The sequence below is a fragment of the Pyrgilauda ruficollis genome, unplaced genomic scaffold, assembly GCF_017590135.1.
Source record: "Pyrgilauda ruficollis isolate IOZ18807 unplaced genomic scaffold, ASM1759013v1 scaffold23, whole genome shotgun sequence".
Lineage (NCBI taxonomy): Eukaryota > Metazoa > Chordata > Aves > Passeriformes > Passeridae > Pyrgilauda > Pyrgilauda ruficollis.
In genome coordinates this window covers 2,087,839-2,111,926 of record NW_024522539.1, presented here as the reverse complement: position 1 = coordinate 2,111,926, position 24,088 = coordinate 2,087,839, and the positions used below count along the sequence as shown (strand labels likewise).

The following is a 24,088-nucleotide window of genomic DNA, read 5'->3' as shown; positions in this document are numbered from 1 at the left end:
TGACTTTGGATGTCGTATTTTATCAGAAAAGATAGATGGGTTAAAATCCTACATTGAGGATTTTAGGGATCCCTGCACGCACACACCCTTGCACAAAGCTCTCCTGCAGCTAAAACCTGCGCATGCTTCCCACCTTCCCCCCAAAACCCAAGAAAACTTACAGCAACCCCCTAAAGGAGGATGCTGCCCAGCCCAGACACGCCGTGGCTCCGGCTGCTCTCACCTCCTGGCGAGGAGCTGTGACCGTGTCCCGGCTGGGGAGATGAGGCTGATCTGGAGGTCCCCCCGGCGCGGGTGGGCGATGCTGAGCCGCACCACGACGTGCTCCAGGTACAGCACGTGCTGGTCCCGCTGCTCGGCGCAGGCGCTGCTCAGGGTGCTGGCCCGCAGCACGTGCTCAGCTCGGATGTACCTGCCAGGGACAGGGCACGGCGTCAGGATGGGGACAGAGTGCCCCAGGCTCCCAGGCATGGACGCGCTGGTAGATTAGACCCTGGTCTCCTGCTGCTTCACAGCAAAAATTATCTTATCTGCCACTGCAATTCCCAGTGTCCTGGCAGGGGAATTTGCTGAATTGCTGGATGGTAACCAGATGAGTCTGAAGTGCTTCGAAGATCTATGCCTTATGGGCTGCAAGGGCGCTGCTTTATTATAATTATGAGTGCAGCACTCCTCTTTGGGCTGTAATTAGTGTCTGTATCAGATAAATAGCTTCATGAACACACTTGGCTCTGCACTCATTCCTGTTTTGCATATGCAAGTCTCTAAAATACTTTTCTGATTAACAGCTCTCTTGCTCTACAGCCAGGCATTGGTAGATGAGGAGTGGCCACTTGGTCACATCCCTGATCCCACTCTTCACCTAGGAGGGACTGACCTACCAAGGACGAGAAGTGAACATGAGCTGGAATGAACCTGAAGCCAAATTCAAAGAGAACCAAGACACTGGAAATTTGGTAATCTTTGCAACAAATCATCAGTTTTTGGTGTCTTCCATCAAGACAAAGTGTTCAGTATAAGGGTGCAGAGACTAACACATCACTGCTCATGAAGGACCCAGCAGGCAAGGTGGGTTTGTTCTCACTGTCTGCCCTCAAAAATTCCCTGCTGATCACTCACCTGGGAAGCAAAATCTTGCAAAAGGGAAAAAAATCCCACCTACTGTCAAAGTTGGCCCTGGAGAGCCCTAATGGGACTTGCACTTCACTGAGCCATGGGCACAGACCCCAAAACACTCACTTGGGCACCCTGTCCAGGCTTCCCACGCAGACGTGCTGGGGAGGAACCATCCTCCACTTCTTGGCTTCCACCACAATAGCGTCAGCATCCACCAGCCCAAAGCCATATAGATGGCTAACTGGAAAGAGAGAAGACTCAGAAACCCTCAGCCTTCCCAGCAGGGATCAGGAGCTCCTCCTCAGTGCTCGGTGGAGCATCCTCCAACCATCAGGGAAGGTGTGGAGTTCACCCTGTTGGGGTGTGAGGTGTTTCAGCACATGGAGCTCATCACTCTGGCCAAGTTACATCCCAAATCCACACTGGCACCATGGAAAACCCATTGCTAGGAGGAGCCCAAGGAAAGCAGCAAGAAACTCTGCAGCTCAAGAGAGTCTGCACCAAACAAGTTTTCCAAATCTCTACCAAGCAAGAGTTCCAAGCATCTCACCCCATGAATTACTGCCCCCTCCTCCCTCCACTTAAGAGCCTGGAGGTAGGAATGAACCTGATAGTGGCCACCCACAGTGAATTGTCCCCATAAGTGAAGCTCAGGAGACCTTTATTTTCCCTTGGCTGGCCGTTCTTGCCCTGCCATCCCCACGGCCTCTCACCTTTATGCCCTGCTCCGTTGGTTTTCCAGTCAGGCGCTCGTAGGTGCCCCGGCCGTGAGGTTTTGACCAGCAGATGCTGCACATCCCTCCAGGTGAGCAGGGGGCTGCAATGACACGTGGCTCATGGGGTGGCTCTGCTGTTCCCAGTCCTCCCAGCAGCAGCAGGTACCCCACCAAGTTAAAAAAAAAAAGCAAAAACCACACCAGCCACCCCTCTTTCCTTTTTCCAGCTTGAAAAAAAGCAAGAATTGATGATTTAAATGCTGACACTCTGCCACCACTTGAAGAGCCTGAGCAGAGTGGTATGCCCCACATGCCCATGGGAATTGCAGGATTTACTCCTGGATAAGGCCATTTAGCTCTCAGGTTCTAGGGTTGAAATGAAGCAAATCAGGAAGGTTTTCCCCATTTTTTTGAAGGAGACAGGGAGCAAAGCTGAGGCAGGATGCTGGGCTCAGCAGCTCGCTGATACACAGTGCTGAGCAAACCTTCCCTTTAGAGAAATAGCAGCAAAAAATTGCTGGAAATAAAACCTGGGTTGTTCATTAAACAGAAAAATTAAACCCAAATCGCCTCTACCTCCCCAGGCTGGGTTTGTGTGTTCAGAGTGCTGGACGCTGAGTGCTCTGTGCTTCTGAGCCCCCTCATGACCCCAGCTCAGGGATATTGCTGGAGAATTTTCCTCGCTTTACTTACAGTCAGTTGTTCAGCATCTCAAGCTGGGATTTATATTGCTCTCGAGCAACATTTAAAGAAAGAAATTCAATTTATTCTCTCTTGTCATAATGGAATGCCTGAGCACCAAGCTCTGGTAGTTAATGTTGCGGTTTATGCCTCAGCTAAACTATTCAAAAATTACATCTAAAGCTTTTAATATATTTGTAATGAAAACTGCCTCTCCGGAAATGCTCTCACCCGACCTGGGTGTTGGGATTAAACCAGACGAGGAGGAATGGAGCCACAATCACCATCCCTGGATGAGAGTGCAGTGCTGCCCTGAGGCTTATTCTTATTCCCAGCCTTTATTTTATTTCCACTCCATAAAAATAATAATAAGCTCATGAGAAGACACTCCATGAAGCAACACAGGGATGCCCAAGGGCTCTTCCTGGGCTGGGGGACCATGATGGAACCAGGATGGGACTGGGATGGGGACAAGAGGAAAGAGCAGCTTGCTTGAACCAGGGGTGTGTTGCTGAAAATCAAGTTCTGTGAGTTTTTGACATTATGAAAAAGTAGTCCTTTTCCCCCAGAAATGCAACGCTTGCTGAAAACCATCACTTCTGCTGACATTTCCCAATGTCTGTGATGTTTTCTGACTTTTTTTTCCCGGGAAGTATTTATAAAACTCCCATTGGAGCTGGCTGTCAGTGGTTCCAATGCACCTACTGAAAAGCCTGACTGAAGTCACCAACCCCAAACTTTTTAACAGATGGCAACACGTGAAGAATTAGATCAATAAAACACCTGTGGGAAGATCAGATTCCAAACAACAACACTGCCAGAAAGGAGCGATTTAAAACAACTCTGTGTCATTTCAGCCACTCCAGAGGAAACAAAACCACCTTGTTTCTTTCAGGTTTTGCTCACCAGGTGCTAAATGAGGGAACATTTCTCCTGAGCAGGTTACACTTACTTTGCCTCCAAAGCCAAGGCGATGATGCCCGCGACCATCGGGGCGGACACGGAGGTGCCGGTGTGGCCGTCGGTGCAGCGGTGCCGGAGGTCCGTGGTGACCTGTGAGAGAGGAGCTGCAGCCCCCAAAACGCTCCCAGCATGGGCACTACCCCACCCAGCACCCCAGATTTGCTTGGAATGCTGCCAGAGAGGAGATGAGCCTGCTGGTACCCAGCCCCTGCCACGACTCCAATGTCATCAGAGGGCACAGAGCCCCAAAAATGGGCTGCAGATACATTTGGTGCATGAGAAAACACCCCTGTACTCACATTTTCCTTTGTTCAAAGGTGCAAAAACTATTTGAAAGGGAAAAAAAAAATCCATTTGGGTGTGGATCAGCTGGAAGATAATGTAGATGGAGCGGTGTGAGCTGGTGTGGGTACACATCCAGGAGTGCATGTTGAGCTGGGCCATATCAAACATTTTCCTTAAAGCCTCCAGCTCCTGGTCTTGCACAAGAATTGCCATTTGTATAGAGGAAAAAAGCCATTTCTAGCTTTTTTGTTTTAAGATAGAACATGATGTTTGGGTACCAAAAATTTGGAGAGGAGGTGGGGGGCCAAGAGATGCTTTCTCATTTCAAAAAGCTCCTAAGTTTTGAGTTAATCTGTTGATTTCTGGATGGGAAGCTGGTTTGGGATTTTGCCCAAGAGTGCTCCAGTAGCACTGGACTGGGGCTGTCCTCAGCCATGCAAACACTCTGGAGTGCCATGAAAATGGCACTTGCATTCTGTTTTCTAGCTGGAAATTCATCTTTTGGGGGTCAAAGAAATCACTCCTCAATACCAAAAAAATTATTTACTTGTTAAAAAAAACCCCACACAATTTTTGGTCAGAAGACTCCACTAGGGTAGAAATCCTCAGGCTGAGTAAGGTGCTGTGTTGGTGTGAGATGTTTTACTTCCCAAGGTTCAGATGATGCACAGGGATGTCAGTAATGATCAGCAAAGCTGTGACCAGGCCACAGCAGCTGTTGGGACCGGACAAATACAGCCTGGGTGGCAGGGAAAACTGCACTGATCCACATGTGCACACATCTTCAGGCAGCTCCTTGGCTCCAGAAAATCTCATCTCCCAGTTTGGGGCTGCCACACCCCTGTTAAATGCCTCCATCCTCTCCCTTTTTTCTCTCTCAGGCTAAAAATCCTCAAAATTCACTTTTTAAAAAAACCAAAACAAACCAAGATACAGTGAGCAAGCACCTTGGGGAACGGGCAAATATTTACATGGGTATTTTTGCAAACCTCCAGCCCTTTCACCCATTTACCAGGGAAAACACAACATCCCTGAGGCAAAACCAGAGCAAAACCCACTGCAGGCTAAGGACAAAGCCTAGCTCTTACAACTGATCCATCACCCAAGCCCAGCCATGCAGAAAACACCCGGGGGGTGCTGCCCCACTCGATGCTGGGGTAAAACTCACAATTTTCCGCTCATAAAACGCCCCGCTGCTGTAGGTGGTGGCGAGGGTGGAGGCACATTCCTCCAGGTACCAGGGCTTGTAGCCGTTCTCGGTGGTGCTGCTGATGGAGATGGTGTAGATGCTGTTGGTGTAGCCGTCACAGGAGCAGTAATCGCCCTCTCTGCCGCCGTTCCCCGACGCCCAGACGAAAATGGACCCCAGTCCCCTGCGACCCTGCGGGCACAGAGGGGATAGAGGAGGGTTAGAGGAGGTGTTTGCCCAGGATGAGAGGTCATTTCAGCATGGGGAGGAGGGGTAAGTCTGGTTTTTGGGTGTTTGGCTAGGGTGGAAGGATGGGTCTCACCCTGCCCAGTGCTCAGACCCCTGTATCAGTAGTCAGTCCCAGTTTATAGGCAGTGACTCCCCAAAAGGATGGAAGAGCCTCCAGCAACAGGATTTTGGCATTTTCCATGGGGGAAAACATCTTGGGTACTCAAAATCCCTGGAGCACAGCATGGTGCTTTTAGGGATGGCCCTTCAGGAGGAACTGTCAGGGAACCCCCAAACCCCAAATCTCCCAAGCCCACAAAGCCCCTTGTTAACCACCCAAAACACCAGAAACCTTCTCCCAGTCTATCCATTAGGTTTCTTTTGCTTGTCTTGTATTTTTCAGATCCCACCCTCTTGTCTCCCCCCCATCACTTGGCTGGAACCTCTGATGGAGCCATCCCCACTGGGTACAGCTGTGACCCCACTGGGAATTGGGGGGTGGGAGGGGTGTGCCTGCTGCCCAGACCTCCCCAGAGCCAGGGGAAAATCCCACCTGGCAGCAGCAGCCGTGGTGCCAGCAAGGGGCCCCTAAAGAAGCCAACACCACGGGAATGAGCCCCATTCACTCCTCCATCCAACCCGCTGCCAGGACACCCAGGAACAACCCAGCCCTGCGGGGGTTCGCAGCAAGGTGAACATCACAAAAAGGAGGATTTTTGGTGAGCCAAAAAGGGTTAGGGGCAGGAAATGAAGTGGCTGGTTCTCTTCCGTGCCCCACAAGGCAGGGCTCTCCGGGGAGGATGGAGCGCTGCCGGGCTTGGCAGGCGCGGGAAGCAGCGGAGCAGCGCCGTCCTCCCCGCGGCTGCTCCTGCCACGGAGAGATTCTGGCGCTGGCCTGGGCAGATCTGGTGTTTACCTCCCTCCCACTGCTCTGTGGCAGCTTCCTCCACAAAAAATAATAATAACAACAATAATAATAATAATAAAGCAGCTTTGCACTGGAGGAATTCACCGGGATTTATTGTGGGCTTTAGGCGCCGGGGGGAGCGGGAAGGTTTATTACCTGTCTCGCCCCCCTCCTGGGGCAGAGGCTTTCTGAGCTGACCCTGCCTCTGGATAGACAGTCTAAGTCAGGCTCTTTCCTTACTTTATGAAAGTTTTCATTATCTGGGCTGCCTCCCAGCAAAACTGGGTGGGTATTTCCCTAGCAAAGATTAATAGAGCTGTCTGGAGCTCTGCAAGAAAAAGTGCAATTGCTAAGGGAATTACTGCCCTGCTCCGCATCACAGAGAGCTCGACCTAGCTTGCCAGCCCACCAAGCCTGCTGCTGGCATCTCCCATCCCACCTTCCAGGGTTTCCTGGATCTCCAAGGAGGCAGCATCCCAGCCCACACGCTCGGCACAGACAGCAACCATCCAGTTCGCCCACACCAAAGTCAAAATACCTTCAAGGATGGGACCCACTGTGTGCAACCCAAGCTTTCCCAAATCACTAATCAGAGGAACAAAACCTAACACAATTGGCCAAGCATCTGGAGATGGAGCAATGATTTTGATTGGGATCAGAACACTGGGAGCCCAGACCTCCCTTTCATCCCTCACCCCGAGCGTCACACCCACAGGACCCAAGAAAGGCTCAGACCTGCTCCAAACCCACATCCCCTGATGCCCAGGCAGGGCAGCACTGGGGGAAAATGGGTTTGGAGACAGCACGGTCACATGAGGACATGAGCAGGCACATGAATGACACTACAACAATGCACAGCTAACACCTGACAGCATTTCCTGGCAGAACAAGAGCTCACCACATATTGCAGCTCCTTCAGATTGGAAAAATCCATTCTTTCCCTTTGCTCTCAAACAAAGAACAATCAAGATTTCTGTAAGCAGACCCCAAACATCCAGCTTCTTAATTTGCTGTCCTTCTAAGACAGTGCAATGCCAGTGAGGGTCTCCTGGCTGCTATAAAACCTGAATCTGGGCATCATTTAAACCAGGGACTCCCTCCCTGGCCAAGCTGGGGCTGATCCAGCTCACCCCAGCAGCTCATGGGTTGGCTGTGGGATGCACAGCCTCTCCTGCTTCCACAGCACTGCAGGGCCTGGGTGTTTGCCCAACAGCACTCCATGAATGACCAGGATAAATATCCCCTCGTTAGCTCGGGAACTAATAAAGTGTGGCTGGAGGAACAAGAAACAAGATGATAAATTACCCCAGCGCAGTCCTATCGCTAATAGATAAAGGTTATTTTAATGTTTCCATTAAAAACTCAATTTTAAGGATTTATAACTTGGTTACAGCTGTTTGCTCGGGCTAAAGGTGGCAGTTAACTATCTGCTTGCAGCTTTCCTTGTTATTTAAGGAGATGGAGTTGGCAATTACGAGTTGTGCATGTGGGATAGTGGGTGCTGCAAACACGAGGTGGCGGTGGGGGGACCAGGATGTCCCCTGGGAAGCAAAAACAAGCATCCTAAGACAGTGGGGCTGTGCTAGGCAAGTACCCAGCTGCCGCCTGTTTGCTCCTGCATGGAAAAGTAAGGTCTAAAAAGCAGCTTGTTCCCCTGTATTTACACGGCGTGAACTCCCCAGCACTTCAATGGATTCCTCGGCAGGCTCACCGCCCCAGCAGGAAATCAAGTCAACAGCGGGAAAACACTCCACCCTATTTTTAGATAAGAGGCCGCCCCAACTCCCGGCACACTGCGGGGAGAGGCAGCAGAGGAAGGAGTGGTGGCAGAGGTTGAAGTGGGGGCTTCACAGCCCAGCCTGGGGCTGCTGGCAATGGAATCCCACCCCAGATTCTCTGGAGCACCCAGGGAACAGCCACTGTGGAGCCCTGAGCCACTGCGACACTTACCCACAGTGCCCACCGAGCTGCCAAAAAGGCTTTTTTCTCAATGCTTTTAGCCAATATTGGGCATTGTTTTTTAAGTGCCCAAAAAGGAAAAGGGCATCCCCAGCAGGGGTTGGCAGCTGTCAATCATATAATGTTGGCTAAACAAGGACAACAATCCATTGTCAGATCCTGTGGCAACACCCATGTCCCTCCCCAGCCGTGACACAGCCGCTTGTTCTGGTTGGAAAACCAAGGGAATGCTTGATGTGACAGAGGCCCCTGGGAAAGGATACCAGGAGCCCAAAGAGCATGGAGGAGAGGGCTGGACGTAGTAGGGTTTGGGATACTGCTGTTTCCATCCACACCAGCATCCAGGGGGGACATTTTGGGGTGCAAAGTTACCCCCCCAAGAACCGCTTTGGGTTTCTCATCCCGGCAGAGCTTTGCACAGCCTGGGGCCTCCCTGCTCTGCCGGGTGTGCCGAGGGTCCCACCATCACCAGGCACCTCCCGCCGTCACCACCCTCGGCCGCCAAATCCACCGGAGCTCTTAGGGAAAACTAGGAAAAATTAGAGATGGTTGGCTGCCCCCCACCCCAGCCCTATGCTGGCATTGCCTCGGGGGGCTGAGCTGCCCATCCCTGTGCCAGACCCCGGGCCGGCCACGGCCCTTCCCACGGGACAGGAGGAGGAGGGCGAGCGCGTCTGGGCGCTGTGGGATCCACACCTTTTTAATGCCTTGCTCAAAAGCCTGTTTGGCCAATAGACCAGGTCCATCAACTGTCTTCCCATCATCATCTGGCCCCCAGCTCGCGCTGTAAATGTCAATGTAATCGGGTCTGATGCCAAGCGACTTCGCTTCAACAACATCTGTTACATCTCCATCTAACATACGAATGCCTAAAAGCACAAAAACATCAGACATTAGGGCTTCATGGCGTGGATGACAGTGTGAGGATTGCAATCAAAGGGCTTTGTTAACGGCGGCGGAAACCGCACGGCTCAGGCGCGCCTGGAATAGCTTCAGCCCGTGGCCCCGCATGCCAACAAGCCAGGCAGCAGGATGCTGGGGAGCTATGGGGAAAGTTTTCTGTGTTGCTGGCTTCATGGCAAGTGATGGAGAAGGGAGTGTTAAAATTCACTTCCCCTCCTCTGGTGGGGAATGAGTGGTGGTAGTGGTACTGCATTCCCCAGGGACAAAATCCCCCCACTAAAATCCTTTTTCCCCCCTTTTGATTCCTTAGCTAGCGCATTTCTCCACCTGGAAGATTTTTGGTGTTTCCTGAACACTCATGCCTCCCAGCTTCAGGCACATTGGTGGGATGAAGCCTCTCCCCTCGAGTGGGGATGACTGTGACTGTTCCCAAACCCCATCACTGCCCAACTGATGCCAGCAGTTCCCTGGAGAGGGAAAAGCCCCAGGAAAAAAACCCAGGCTGTGGTTTGTATGGCCAAAATCAGAGCCAGGACCCCAACACCTGGGATAACAATGCCACCTGGGTTAACTCTCACTTTCAGCTGGGAATGCCAGCAGGTGCCAGCCAGGATGCCCACAGGCAGAGCCCACCAGCCATGGTGGGATGGGCTGGGGGATTGCTGCACACCCCCAGCCTCTGACTGCTGCAATATGGCAGCACAACCCCTTCTGCTCTCCATCACCCTTTCCCTGCTGGGTTTCCTCTCCATACAGTGGGTAGAGGGTGCCAGGCACCCCAACAGGCTGCCCAGAAACAGCCCTTGCAGGAAAAGCAATGCTGGAAATTTCAGCATTGTATTTTGTCAGCCAGGGAGAGTCTGGTTTATAAAAACGCATTTCCCCTTCCACATGTATTTTGTCTTAAAGCAAACAAATGCAGGCAGATGTCATTCCAGCTGCAGCTGTGCTCTGGACACCAGTCAACTCAAATATCTCCTTCTGACGCTGTCCCCAACCAGCCAAAACCAAGCTTAGAAATGTAAAATCAGGGAGCAGAGCTGTTCCCAAAAAATTCCTCTTTGTCAACAAGAAAACACAGGGAGAAGGGGCGAAGAGCCAAGCCCAGTGTCTGAGCTGCACATGACAAGGAAAGTCAGCTGAGGGAGGGGGTTTGTGCTTGCTGTATGTGGCTGTTCTCATCAGCAAGCCCAAAATCAGCCTAAAGTCAACCCAAACCAACCCAAAGTCTGCCCAGACACAGCCACCCACAATGGGGGGCTCGCTGGTTAAATAATGGGGAGCAGGAGGGAGCAGGGGTGGCTGCTGCAAAATAAATGAGCTTTGTGTCACACAGGGAGCAACGACCTCCAAGGCGAGCGTTGGAGGAGAGGGAAGAGGAGGAGGAATGGCAGGAGCCCTTTCCTTGAGCAGTGATGTGTTTTGCCCAGGGCATATGAAAAGCAATGCAAGAGCACTGAAGAGCAGCCAGTAAAATTAGATGGGAGCTCTCCAAGTGTGACAAATAGGCTTCCCCAACAAGTTGTGCTCATTAATCGCTGCTTTATTTGTGTAATCCATCTAAAATCACTCTCACTGCAGCTATAGCGTATTTTTCTCCATGATCCCAAACTTGATACGGCTCAGACTCTATTTTTCCCCTTTGCCTGCTCACGTTGTGGGAAGCCCCCAGCCCCCAGCCCTCTGCCAGGTGTCTTGTCTCACTCAACACCTCCCCAGCACACCCCTGAGGCAAGGCACTCGTTAAAGGGAGCAAATTAAAATGAGACCCAGAGGTCGTCATAAAGTCAACAAGGAACGCTCGTCTCCACAGCTGCTGTAGAGAAAGGAGCATGAAGGGAATGGCCTGATCCTGCAGGATCCAATAAATCCCACCATAAGCTTTGCCTTGCTCTGTTGCTGCTTGCTGTGTGCTTGGAGATGGGTTTTTAGAGGCAAGAAGACTCCATGAAGCAAGAAGCCATCACACATGTAGGGAGAGGGAGTACAGGAGATGGGATGGATGATGTGCCATAGCCCTTACAGCCCTACCAGTCCGCTCTTCACCCTCCCTGGGGTTATTTCTTCCCTCTGGGGATTTTCCCAGCACAGACAACCACAGGAGGTACTTGGCCAAGAGCAAGATCCCTGTGGACACTGCTCCCATACAGACACAACCCTAACACATCCTGCACAGCCAGGATGAATAAGCCAAAAGAAGGAATTCAACCCCGAATCCACCGGTAGGCACTTGGGTCCCTGCTGCTGATGGTCACTTCTCCCAGCACTGAGGTGGTAAGAGGGGCTGCAGGAAAAGCCCCTTTCCTGTTCCAGCCATGCCAGGGATGGGGCTGAAGGCTGAAAGATCTCAGCTCCAGGCATTTGTCCCCTACACAGTCCCACCAGCCATGTAGGTGGGACACCACCACACTCCCAGCCCCTCATCTAAGACCCTCATCTCCCCAGGGTTGCCTGGGTTAGCCAGAACTGCCCCAGCTCAAACCAGCTCAGCTAACGCAAATGAAGTCAGCAATGCTAATTAGCATTGGGATTGAATTTGGTGATAAAGATTAATTTGCTTTCCACACATGTTATTTGAGGGGCTATGATCTTCTTGGTGTTTTTTCCCCCTGAGGGTATTTTTGGGGTTCTCCCCAGGCCCCCTGCTCTGAGCAGCTCCTCAGCATCCCTTGACCCCCCAAATGAGTGACCTCAGCCAGCACCATTGACCATAGCAAACACAGCCACCCAAAAGGACAGACCCCACAAGAGCAGTTATGGACTTCTGGGGTGAAAACACCACATCCTCAATCCACGTGCACCCTCACAGCAAGGATGCAGCCCAAGCAGAAAGTTTCCACCCTAAATCCATGGAGCCAGAGTCCCCTGCTTGCCACAGCACCCATCCTTCTCCCTCAACACCCCCGGGGCTCCCTGCACCCAAGGCACCAGGGAGGAGTCTTTGTCCTGGGGGAGCAGCATCCCACCTCTCCCCCAGGAGCCTGTTGGTGTGGCCAGGGTGGCCGTGGTCCCTCAGGGGGATGGTGAAGGGCAGGGGAGCCATGGAGGTGGCAGCCTCACCTCCGATGCGGGCGTTGTAGGCGATGCCCACGATGCAGTAGGAGTTGTTCGCCGCCGCCGCCACCTCCCCCGCGCAGCGAGTGCCGTGCCTGCAAGGAGAAAGCCAAGGAGAAACCCCCATGAGCTCATGGCCATGGCAAAGGATTCCCTCCAGCCACACCCCACCCAGCACCCAAAACCAGCCCCAAGGCTGGAGCAGAGGAAGAAACTGCCCTTACCCAAAGCCCACACCAAGCGGGTGGAGGAAACTAATACTGAAAGCAATTTGCTGTTTGCATTTTGCACCTAAATCCAATTTGCTGTTTGCATTTTACACCTTGATGCAACTTCCTCTTACAATTTGCACCTAAATGCAACTTCCTCTTTGCATCTTGCATCTCTATGCAGGCTGCTCTTTCCATTCCTGTTTCCTTTTCACCTGTAACCATCCCACTTTAACTGAAGCCCAAAAAATGCATCCAGGCTTTGCCATCTCAGCCACCCATCCTGTGGTTCAATCCCCAGCCAGGGCAAGGAACCCCCTGGTGCTGTATTGGGTGGCTGGAGGATTCATTAGCAATTAGAGTGGTTGTCACCGGTTGAATTTGCATTAAACATAAGGACTCTGTGCAAAGCCCTTAACACAGCCTACTCTGCAGCACTGGGAATGGGGAAAGAGACCTGGAAGTCACTCCAGAGGGGACACCCAGCCTCAGGAACACCCCCAGACCCCTTGCTCCATTACAATTATCATCACATACTTGTTCTCATTGCTGGCATCGTAGCGTGGAGTTGGGTCATGGTCATTCCCATTAACATCGTAGCTTGCAAGCGGGTCCTGAAAATATTAGATTCACCATTATATTCAACTTACTGGGTGGTTATGGTGGCCAGTAGCTGCAGTGATGCCCAGTGCAGACAAGCACAGCAGAAAATTACATTTTCCCTTTAGTTTCTGTCTGTTTACTCAGTATAAATAGTTTTAGGCTGCAGTCCTGTGTGTTTCCTAGGGGAAATATCCTGCTACCTCAGGAGCTGCTCCTCTGAACCCCAAATCCTGCTGGGTTCAGCACCCCCTTCCCTCCCACTGTGGTCATGTGGGGTTTGAGCTGGGGCTGAATGTGTTCATGCAGGTTTTTGGCTCTGCCCTGGTGAGCAGAGGGAGGAGGCTGCTTCCCAGGCAGCTGCGAAGGGAGTTCCCCCAATCCTCTTTATCTAAAAACCTCATTTCCTTCTTAAAAACATCTCAAGCCTTTCTTTAAAAAAAGAAAAAAAAAAACAACAACAAACCTTTTCCTCTAAATATGCCAATGCACAGACTTTCAGCTGTGTTTACACACTGAAATTCTCCATAAATCAATTCATGGTGAGGATCAGCCCCAGTCCATCCCATCCATCCCCCAGCTCACATAGTTCTGCAGGAGGTCGGGGTGGTTCCTCTCAATGCCGTCATCCAGGATGGTGACCACCACGTTCTTGCCCGTGTAGCCCCTCTGCCAGGCTGCCAGGATGTTCATCTCCGACCTGCACCGACTGTTTTTATCACCGCAGTGCTACGGGGACAAACACAGCTGCAAAAGGGCTGCAACCCCATTCCAGCCCATCTAAGCAAACAGCCAGGCTGGGAGCCCATTTAATCAACCAGAAAATATATTTACAACCCACCCCCTGCCATATAACTTGCAGATTTGTTATAACTTTACTCCACAGATCAAACCCATCCAACAGCAGTTAATCCAGGCAATGCTATCTCCCCATTATTCTTTTCCTCTTCCATTTCAAGTACTATGGGCTCCTGGGTTTTGAAGTGCTCACTTCCTTTCCACCCTTAATTTTCAATGAATTTCCCTGTCAAATACAGATCGATGAAGCAGGCAGGAGAAAAATTATATTACAAATAGATGGCTGCAGCTCTGGGATGGGTAAAATACAGTGGTGCTGCTCCCAAGCCTTTGCAGACCATGAAGAGGGGCTGCTAACAAGGGTGAAACACTTCAAACCAAACTCTTCAGGTGTATTTATTCACAATTTTAAAATCCTGCTGCCAAGCACATTTGATGCTATTATTTCATTACTGGCTGGGCTGAGCGAAGATTGATGATGCTTTTGCTTAGAAATAAATGACCCCCCATGAAGCAGTGACAGGGGGACACCCACCAGGTACCACATGTTGGGCCACACTGGGTCGTTGAAGGGCAGGGCATGTGGCTCCCCTCGGACCTGCCTCTTCACCCTCCTCTTCACCTCCTGCTGCTGCAGCCAGTCCACCTGCAAGCAGAGACCTGGGTCAGCACCACCCATGGGCACTGAGCCTGGCATTGCCCACTGAAATGGGATGTGGGATGCAGAAGCAATGCCAGCCTCAACCTGAACCCCATGGTCTGGCAAACCCCCATCTCCGTGGCCAGAGCTGCTGTGGAGACAGCAGCTCCGTTTGGAAAGATGGATGGACAGACAGACAGGGTGAGCTCAGCTCATTGTGCTGCCTGAGCCAGACCAGATTCCTCTGCTGGAGCACAAAAACGTCGCCTCGGAGCGCGTGCCTGAACCCCCCCGGCTCAGCGAGGCACAGAAGCACGCGCTGGAGTCCCGCTGGAGACAGACAGCATATTTCAGTGTTTAGTCAAAGTTTTGGAGAAGACTCAGGTGCTTGGCTTAGATTTTGGGCTGATCCTTCCTGCTGGCTGGGAGGCAGCAGCTCAGCCCTGAGGCCATTCCACCTGGCTCCGGGGCTGCTCATCCTCCAAGCTCCTTCCTCCTGATAAAATAACAAAAACTGGGGGCTTTACCCAAGCACAACACGCATTTCCCAAAAATATGTGATGGCCACACATGGCTGTGGCAGATCTCAGGGGACGTGGCCAGCTCCACACAAGTATTTTGGCAGTGGCTGCATGCGAGGTGGCCTTGGAGCTGAGCACTCTGACATTTGTTTGCGTTCCAGCAGGGCATGACACGCAGGGAGATCAAACGGGAAATGATCTGGAAAAGGCCGTGATTGGGAAATGCTGGTGTTTGCCCACGGCGCTGCGGCGGGAGCTGCCTGAGGTGCTGCTTTGGAAGCACCCACATCCCATCCCCATCAAACATTAACCACCCCCCAGACCCTTTATTGCCACACAAAGGGCTTTCCTGCCTTCAGCGTGGAGGTGAAGCTCAAGTTTAGTGAAGAAAGGGTGTAAAAGTAATTTATAGACCAAATCTTTACAGATGTTCCTGCTGGGGGAGAAAGGAGGCACCAGCCAATGAACTGTGAGGGCTGTGTGGCACATCCCTCCTTGCTGGATGCTTTCTTCCTGATGGCTCTGGGTCTTTTGGGAGCTGCTCATGGGGATGTCTCTATTGTTGTGACGAAGGTTTTGTAACAAAAGGAATAAAAATACAAAGTGCAACTTTTGTTGAGCTCATTTATGTAAAACTGTCAGCTGAACTGAGTTCTTGCACAGTTTATTGCTTTGTGCCTCAGATGGAGGTGGATGTCAGAAACCCGACAGCTTCCAGCCTAGAGCTTGGGTTTTAAACACATATATATTATAAAGAAAAAAACACTGTTGAAAGGGGGGAAAAAAAATGTATTTCATAGAAAAATGATTTTCCACGCTGCCTTGGCTGCCGAGAGTGCACCGCTTTGCTTACACAGTGATGGATTTAAACACTGGAAGCAAAAATATAACTTCATGGTCTAGTTAAAAAAAAATAAAAATACATTAAATAGAGGTTATGGCCCAAATAACGGGCTTTTTTCCTTAAAGCACCACTCCCTGGCAGCATTTCCATGAGTCTGGCTGCCCAAGCCACAGCTACCACCTTTTCCCTGCTGCTTTGCAGGATGCAGGAATGATGGTAAGGTGTGGGATTTTGGAGGGTTTTGCCAGGAGCTGCCTCACGGTGATGTCTTCATCTCAAACAGGCTCCTGATCGACCCCAGCACTGACAGCCAGGAGTCGATGGAGTCATTGTGTGTGGACACAGAGAAATCAGCAGTTTAAGGACATTGATTTCAAGGAAGAGTTGATAAATCAATGTGCCTGGCATGGGAAAATAGGCAAGCAGGAGGGAGTCTGGGGCACCCCTGTAGCAGCTCCTGCAGCTCATGAAACTCAGATCAACTTCCATTACTGATCCAGGATGGGGAAAAGCTCTTGGAAATGTAAAATAAAGGGGGAAAAAAGGCTTTTTTGTACTAGAAATGGCCCAAACTGTTATAGTCCTGAGGCCCAGGGTCCCAGCTCTACCCTTGCAAACCCTAATTGTTGCAGAATCACAGAATGGTTTGGGTTGGGGGGGACCTTAAAGCTCATCTCACTCCAGATCTTCTGCCATGAGCAGGGACACCTTCCACCAGACCAGGCTGCTTCAAGCCCCATCTGACCTGGCCTTGAACACCTCCAGGGATGGGGCAGGAACAGCTTCTCTGGGTAACCTGTGCCAGGGCCTACAACCTTTGCAGCCAGTAATTTTTTCTTAGTGTCTCATCTTCCCCTGCCCTCTGTCAGTGTGAAGCCATTCTCCCCTGTCCTGACACCCCAGGCCCTCATCCAAAGTCCCTCTCCAGCTCCCCTGGAGCTCCTTTAGGTGCTGGCAGCAATTAGCAATAAGGAGGTGACTGTGAGTGGCACCAAGGGACCCCATGAGGAGGCAGCACAGGCAGCCCCAAGCTGGACCCTACACCCTTGCTGGAAACAGAACGAGGGATTTTTATGTTTCCCCTCACTTTGAGATTTTCAGTGGATGAGGCCCAGATCCAGCCTGCCTGGGAGGCTCCACCAAGCACAATAACCAGCACGTGTGAGGGTGCAATTTCCTTTGCAGCTCCAGAAAAGTGACAGTCTAACTTATCCCAGTGGCTGTGCAAGAGTTAAAGTGGAGATCCAGGCTAAACAAGATGGTTCCAGCACATGTTTGCCATAAAGCACAGCAAATAATTCAGATGGGGTTGATTTTGCCGTGGTGCATGGCCAGAGGCACAGGGACCAAGGCCGTGGCATCTGCTCACGGGGATTAAGAGACTCGAGCAGTGAGGATGGAGGCTCAAGCACTGCATGGACCAACACGAGCATTCCAGTGAGCAAGGAAAGTTTATGGCAGTAAGAGCTGCAAGTGGAGCCCTAAGAGGGGTGGCACAGCATGGTGTGACCCCACTCTGCATCCCACTGTCCCTCCCCACCTCCCACCACCATGACCTATCCCCGAAATTGCTGGATTTGCCACATCCTTCCTCCCTTTCCATCACGTGCCACATCTCTTGGCTCACATCAGCCCCAGCAGGAGCAGCCAGATGCCCCAAGGGTCTCTTGGGGCAACAGGGCAGCTCAGCAGCAGCATGGTCACACAAGGATCAGGACCCTGGCTGCTTCCCTCTGTGTCCTGGAGTCTCCCCTTTCCCAGACTTCTCCTGGGGGTGGAGAGCTTGGCAGTGGTCCTCCTGCCCAGCTCATGCCACCGAACCCCACAGCAAACAAATAACAGCATTGGAAACAATAGCCCCCAGAAGGCATGAACCACCCAACATCTGCAAACAACCGGATTGGCTGGTTAGTCAGGATTTCTGCAAGATTTGTTTCCATCCTCCCTATTCCAGCTCCTGTCCTCGTGCCTCGAGGTGATGTTTTCCTGCATGCATGCTAAGCTGGTGCCATCCAAATGCATCACTTAAACGATTTGTAAATGTACATGCGAGAGGGGGAGAGACATGCCAACAGGTTTTGAACTGATAAGGAAGGATTAAGAGAACAGGAGTTAATTGCTCCAGCTTGGAGCCCACAGAGCAAGGTAAGGTAAAGGTTAATATGACTAAAAGCCAATTGATTTAGTTTGCATTATAACCAGACTCATTTAAATGGGGGTATTTCAAATGCAGAGAATTCGTTGTTTGCTGGGATGCCTGTGCACCCCCTGAGGGCAAACAGCTTTAATTAAAGCCCAGCACACTTCCAGGGCACCAGGCTCCCCTCCACGAGGTTTCCCCCGCTGGCAAAGCAGCCACGCGAACGCCTCCTCCTCAAAAATGTGCTACAGACCTTGTCCAAATATTTAACAGCAAATCTCTCCGGAAAGCCTGGGGAGGGCAGGGCTGCTGTGTGTGTCTGGGGCCGGGTGTGGAGTGGGTTGGAGATGTCTTGGGAAGGAGCATCCCAAGGGTGTCTGAGCACAAGGATGGGATGGCCAGGCATCGCTGCAGGCACCAGCAGCTTGCCACCTATCCTTCACCAAAATGGCTTTTTCTGCTTTTATGTCCCCCTCTCCCAAAAAAACCTTCCCACCATTAACCCTTCCCCTGCTCTGCACAAGTCACATCTCACAGTGCTCAGGGGGAGCTGGTGGAGGAGGACAGCCAAAGGAGAGCCACAACCCTTCCCCACCACCCCAAACCCAGCTCGCCCAGGTCCCTCCTTGCCTTCTTCCCCCCCTCCCCATTACTTTTGTCAATTCAGCTGCACTGAAAATCCCTTTGGATGCTTGCTCTAGGAAAAAAAGCAATGCAGAGCTATTGCCAAGGATTTCACACATAGCAACCATTGAGGCAGCAAGTGTTGTGGCAACTGGATCAACACCCCGAGCATGCAACAGCCTTTCTGTCCTGGAAAGCTTTTCCCCCTTTTCTTCCTCCCGGCTTTCAGGCAGATGTTAGTGTTTAGTCACTTTTACGTATTTTTCACCACCGCTCTCCGTGCCCGTGCCCAATGAATCACTCGTGTGTGCAGGGCTGTGGCTCAAGGATAACATGTCATCCCAAGATGCTACAGCTCACTCTTGACCCAGATCAAGCCAACAGCCTTCTCCAGGGACAGGTGGGGAGCCCATCCCACCACCCTGCAGGGGCTGGGGGACACCAGGGTGCCCAGCCCCGTACCTTGGGGTCCATGCGGAGGAAGTTGTGCGGTCCCCGGCTGCTCAGCGTGGAGCGTTTGAACGTCTTGCTGTGGTGAAAGTGGTAGTAGTCTTCCAAGCTTCCAATCTGTAAAAAAAGAGGTTGTTTGGGTGTTTTTGTTTTTTTTTTTTAAATCTGTTTTCCCGTGGCTGCCCCCCCCCATTTTGTACTGGCAGCATCAGTGCAGCCGTGCCCTGCACCCCAAATCCCTCACTCCCACAGAGCTCCTGGGGCTCGGGAGGATGCAGGATGCTGGCACGAGCCCCGGTGCCACCGCTGCGACAAACAGCGTTGGTGGTCGGACGCTGCACTGGCACAACAGAGCCCGGAAAACATTTTTATGAATTTTCACCCATTAAATGCATCTTTGAAAACTGCCTTTCATCAGCTCCCAAGCAGAAATAATGAGCTAAAAATGAGCTCAGCAGCTGCAGCGCAGCCAGGGGAGCTGTGCCTCATCCTCCTGCCTTCTCCGCCCGGCGCTCCGGCTTCGCCCCGGCTGCACATGAGGAGAGGTGATGCGATCCCTGCCCTCCCTGGGATGCTCCTGGGAAGCGTGGGATATAAATGTGCATCGCCTGGAGTGAGGGATGGCAGCATTTGCAGGAGAACACGGTGCCAGCCACACCACCCTGCCAAGCCCCGGGGTGCCTGTGCTGCCTCCGGCCCTCTCAGCCTGGCATCTGGAGACACCACAACTCCTCTTTTTTCATCCCAGAAGCACGGATAAAGTCCCGGGGCTATGCAATGAATCGAGGGATCTCAGCCAGACACCGCATATGAAACATCCCACGGGGATTCACAGCCAGAGGGACAGGAGTGACCCAAAAGCTGCACTCACTGGTATGTGGCTCCCAGATCACATAATTTGGGTACAAATTGGGACTTTGCTTTAAATTCACTTTTGCCTGAGTCTGTTTGGTTTGGTTTTTTTTTTTCCATCCCACCAAAAAAACCCACATTCCATGTCAGGAGCTGGATGTTGGGAGCCAGTGACATTCCCTGTGTCTTGCTCACAGGACAGAAAGGCCATCTTACAAGCACCCATCTGCAACACACAAGGCAACATCTTTAAGACCATGTGTGACCCAGGGGCCAGGGTGACATTCCTGAGGCCAGACCAGGGCTGGTTGCAATGGAACAGCAGGGAACAAACAGGTTTGTCTGGATCAGATGCTAAAGCAGATGACAACTACTTACATCTTTATCACACTTGATACCTTGAGAGCTGCCAGTGTCTCTTACAAGCATTAAATATTTAATTAGTCTTCCTCTGCCTTTTATGCCAGGATGTCATTTCACCAACTTTACTGCTGTTAGTGTGATTTTTATAATTTATTTCCACTCAAATGAATTTAAACCCTCCCTCTTCCCCCCTTCACATTACAGCATAGCTGGGCATTTTCTTTAACATCCACATAAAGAGGTTGCTCATTGCAATCTACATTTGCCTTTTAAACCCATTCTTCAAATCTATTTGCACTTAAAAAAAGAGAAGCAGAGTGCTTCAACCTCTCCATATTTTAGGGAAACCTTGACAAGGCCACCCTGCCTCTTGCTCACTCTGCCTGGAAATTGGAGTATGGGGCTTACCACAAAATCCTGCAATGGGTTTAGGGTTGGAAGGGATCTTAAAAACATCCAGTTCCAACCCCCTGCATGGACAGGGCCATCTTCCACCAAACCAGCTTGCTCCAAGCTTCATCCAGCCTGGCCTTAAAGAGGGATGGGGCATCCACAGCTTCTCTGGACAACCTGTGCCAGTGCCCCAACATGCCTACAGTAAACAACTCCTTCCCAAGTAAAGAATTTCTTCCTTCCTTTTCACAAATAAATGCAAAATTACCATGTGATGCAAAGCAGCAAGAGCACAGGGAAGGTAATGATCTCATCACAGGCTCTGGGGATACATAGCCAGAGCAGCAGGAAAAGAACTCTGTGCCCCACTTCTTTATCCTCCTGGGATTTATGGGCAGAAAAATAAGAAAAACCTTCCCATGCTGGGAATACCTTGAAAGTCTGAGCAGAGGTTGGTCCCAGTGGACCAGCCTGGTAGACCTCCAAATGTCCTATTCCACGTAAGATATTCTAAGGAGAAAAACTTGTAAATGTCATTTTTCTTTTAAATGAAAAAGGATTTGTTGTCCTCCTCGTGGTCACTCAGCTCAGTAAGGGTTCTGCAATGCAACCCCATCTCACCCAAACCATTTCATCTGCTCAAAGTACAGCTACACCAGCACTGGTGCCTTGCAGAAGGGTGGATCCAACCGAGAAGGCAGTGAGCCCTCCCCTCCTGGGGACACCACCCATTCCCATCAGGGACAAGGGCTCCAGTCAATGAGCTCCTGCCTTCAGGAATGTAATTCTCAAATGATCACGGATGTGTTCAGCTCAGTAAGGCTCAAGCCAAGAGCTGTGAGATGACAGGAATCCAGGAAAGCTCCAACTACAGCCCAAAATTAATCCCATCCCTCTCCTGCACTGCAGGTGAGACCACTGAGGATGTGTCAGCCCTTCCAAAACCTAGTGTTGGACACCACACATGGAAAAATTCATATAAACGCTGCAAGCAGGATGGGAAGGGGGTCACCATCACCCCTTGCCAGCAGCGCTGCCCGGGGCTCCGGCACCGAACCGTCCCCACACTGCCCTCGGCCAGGGCCTGTCCCGGCTCGCCCCGGCACGGCCGGGAACAAAGCCCGGCGGGAGGAATGAGCAGGCGTTCGAGGGTGTAAAAGCCGTTTCTTTTGTTTAGTTGTTTGCTTCACTTAAATAGAAGTTGACGCAAGTGATTCCCCAAGGGAAATGTCACTCTGCCATGACCCAGAAGGGTTTAGAGTGTCCTGGCTCGTGGTTTGGGCACGGGAAAATGCTGGGAGAGCTCAGAGCTGTGTGCCAACCCCAGCAGTGCCTTTCCCGGGCAGTACCGTGTCAGGAGCCTGCAGGATTGCATTGCAAAGGAAAAGATGTCACCAGCCACCAAGGCAGGGCTGAGCCTCCTTGCACCCAGCTGGGTCCTCCAGCGACCATCACCTCTCCTCCTCCCTCACCACTTTGGACTCCACTCAAACATCTTCCCAGGGTGATAACATCCTTGGCAGAGGTTTCCAGCAGGTTTTTTCCAGAATCAGGCCCCTAGGAGGCCACATCTCACTGGGGACAATGCAATCACCAGCAGCTCCACAAGCTGATGATGCAGGAGAAGAGGGGGACACCCAGGTCCCCACGAGGTTCAACACACCACGAACCTTGAGCACAACACTGCAAATGTCACAAATGAGCACATGCGAAGGGAAAACAGTCCCTCAAGATTTAACCCTGGACAGGACCCAGTAGAAAAAGCCCAAAAGCCAATGGGAAATGCTTGGAGAGATGGAGGGCTGAAGGCAGGGCGTTGAGAGCAGCTGGGGAAGCCCCAGAGGTGCACGAGCTCCCAGTATCCACGGGAAAGGCGGGAGCCAGGAACACCCTGATGCAACCACAGAAATATTTCCCTTGCTCTCCAGCCTGCACAGGGCTGCCCCGGGGAAAGGGCTCAGGGGGAAAGGATGGATGCTCCAGTGGAGCCACATCGCGCCCATGGGCCAAATGCCTCCAGCATCATAGGGATGAGCTCACATAACCGGGATGCTGGGGAAGGAGGGAGGGGTAACAGATGCTCCAGCAGGGAAGGGACACAGCAAAACCCCAAACCAGGAGCTGACGTTAGGCTGATGCAACTTGGGAGAGTGGGAAGTTCAATCAAGATATTCTCTGCCTGAAGAGGGATAAACACTGAAAAGCCCTTTGGGTTGCACAACCACCTTCGCCCAGCCCTGTGATAGACGCAAATGAACAATCCATGTGATTTTCTCCTTGGTGGGACGGGAGCTGAGCACGCAGGTAGGAGACTGAGGGTGCGATGTGAGGGGTTATCCCCCACGGGAGGTCACAGACACGGGTGCAGGAGACAATGTGCTCAATTCAGCCTCCCCCCCAAAAAAATTGTTTATGCAGCACCCCGTGACTTTAATTATAGTTAAAAGCAGGGTTGCGATATAAAGCAAGGTTATAATTTGTAGTCCGGGAGACACCTTGGGCAGGAGGACAACCTGAAGTGTCACCCAGCCAAAAAAGCGCCGGGCAGCGCCATGGCAATAAACTCTGGAACAAACTCCGAGGACACCAGTCTGCATCTGGGATTGCAGAGGATGAAGAAATTGAAAGGAAAACGAGCTGCTGTGCGGAAAATCTCTTTTAAGACACCAGTGTTCTGCGGGGGTTTGAAAGCAAAAGTTCTCTGTGTTCCCAGGATCTCCGATAAAAACCAGGGCCAGAGAGTCCAAAGTTTGTTAAACCCACAAATACAACTTTCCGGGGTGGGAGGAACTTGTGCAACCCCCCAGCGGTGCGGGGCGAGGGCACCCCGAGAAGGGGCGTCCACCCGGGGGGAGCCCGCCCCCGGGCGAAAGCGCTCCCACAGCATCCCCGCATCGGCCCCGTTCTCATCCCCACCGCTCCGGGGGGCTCGTTCCCGCTCCCGGACCCCCGGCATCGCCTCTGTCCCGGGAGACCGGGCAGCTCGGCGAGACCTCCGCCAGCGGGGAGATCTCGGGGTCCATCTCCCGCTCCTGGGATCCGGTGCCGGTAGTGCCGGCAGTTCCGCGGGACCCCCGCCGGCTCCCCGGTCCCGGGACCATCGTCAGCTTCCCGGTACCGGGAGTCCCAGCGCGACACCCGGGCAGCTCCCCGGCGCCGAGCTCCCCACTCCGGGGATCTGCCGCAGGCTCCCAGAGCCGGAATCCCCGGCAGTTTCCCGAGACCGCTCCGCCTTTCCGATCCCGGGACCCTCGGTAGCCTCCCGGAACCCTCAGCTCCTCTCCGCTTGCGGGACCCCCGGGGTGAGACCCCCGGCAGCTCCCCGATTCCCCCGCAGGCTCACGGTGCCAGAACCTCCGGCAGCTCCCCGGTGCTCCCGCCGGTCCCCAGTGCGACCCCCCCAGCCCCGCATCCCCCGCTCCCGGTGCCCCAGCACCTGCCCGCTCCCGGAGCCCCCCGGCCCCCGCCGCCCCTTACCTGCCCCAGGCTGATGTAGCCGTAGGCGGCGGCGAGGCGGGCGGCCTCGGCGGGGCCCCCCCGCACCCGCACGGCCCAGTGGTTGGTGTAGACGGTGCGGGCGGGCTCGGCGGCGGCCCCGCGCCCGGGCAGCGCCAGCGGCAGCGCCAGGGCCAGCAGGCAGAGGCGGGCGGGGG

The 24,088-nt window shown here is 52.5% G+C and overlaps 1 protein-coding gene across 3 annotated transcripts in view; it reads right to left on the bottom strand.

The window, feature by feature from the left end:
* The window catches only part of PCSK6 (proprotein convertase subtilisin/kexin type 6), a 34,096-nt gene extending 10,024 nt beyond the window's left edge, over positions 1 to 24,072 (bottom strand). The window contains exons 1-12 of one of the 3 annotated variants that reach the window (XM_041469224.1): positions 23,913 to 24,072; positions 18,840 to 18,944; positions 14,144 to 14,254; positions 13,396 to 13,539; positions 12,748 to 12,824; positions 12,008 to 12,096; positions 8,741 to 8,913; positions 4,930 to 5,142; positions 3,466 to 3,566; positions 1,830 to 1,933; positions 1,240 to 1,357; positions 224 to 412 (exon numbers count right to left, since the gene is read on the bottom strand). In XM_041469224.1, coding sequence (XP_041325158.1) covers positions 224 to 412; positions 1,240 to 1,357; positions 1,830 to 1,933; positions 3,466 to 3,566; positions 4,930 to 5,142; positions 8,741 to 8,913; positions 12,008 to 12,096; positions 12,748 to 12,824; positions 13,396 to 13,539; positions 14,144 to 14,254; positions 18,840 to 18,851 — 1,331 coding nt within the window. In that variant the 5' untranslated portion in view covers positions 18,852 to 18,944; positions 23,913 to 24,072. Of the gene's footprint in view, positions 1 to 223; positions 413 to 1,239; positions 1,358 to 1,829; positions 1,934 to 3,465; positions 3,567 to 4,929; positions 5,143 to 8,740; positions 8,914 to 12,007; positions 12,097 to 12,747; positions 12,825 to 13,395; positions 13,540 to 14,143; positions 14,288 to 18,839; positions 18,945 to 23,912 lie in introns of those variants that run through there. The other 2 variants (XM_041469223.1, XM_041469225.1) reach the window with 2 other exon arrangements.
* Positions 24,073 to 24,088: the final 16 nt, after the last annotated feature.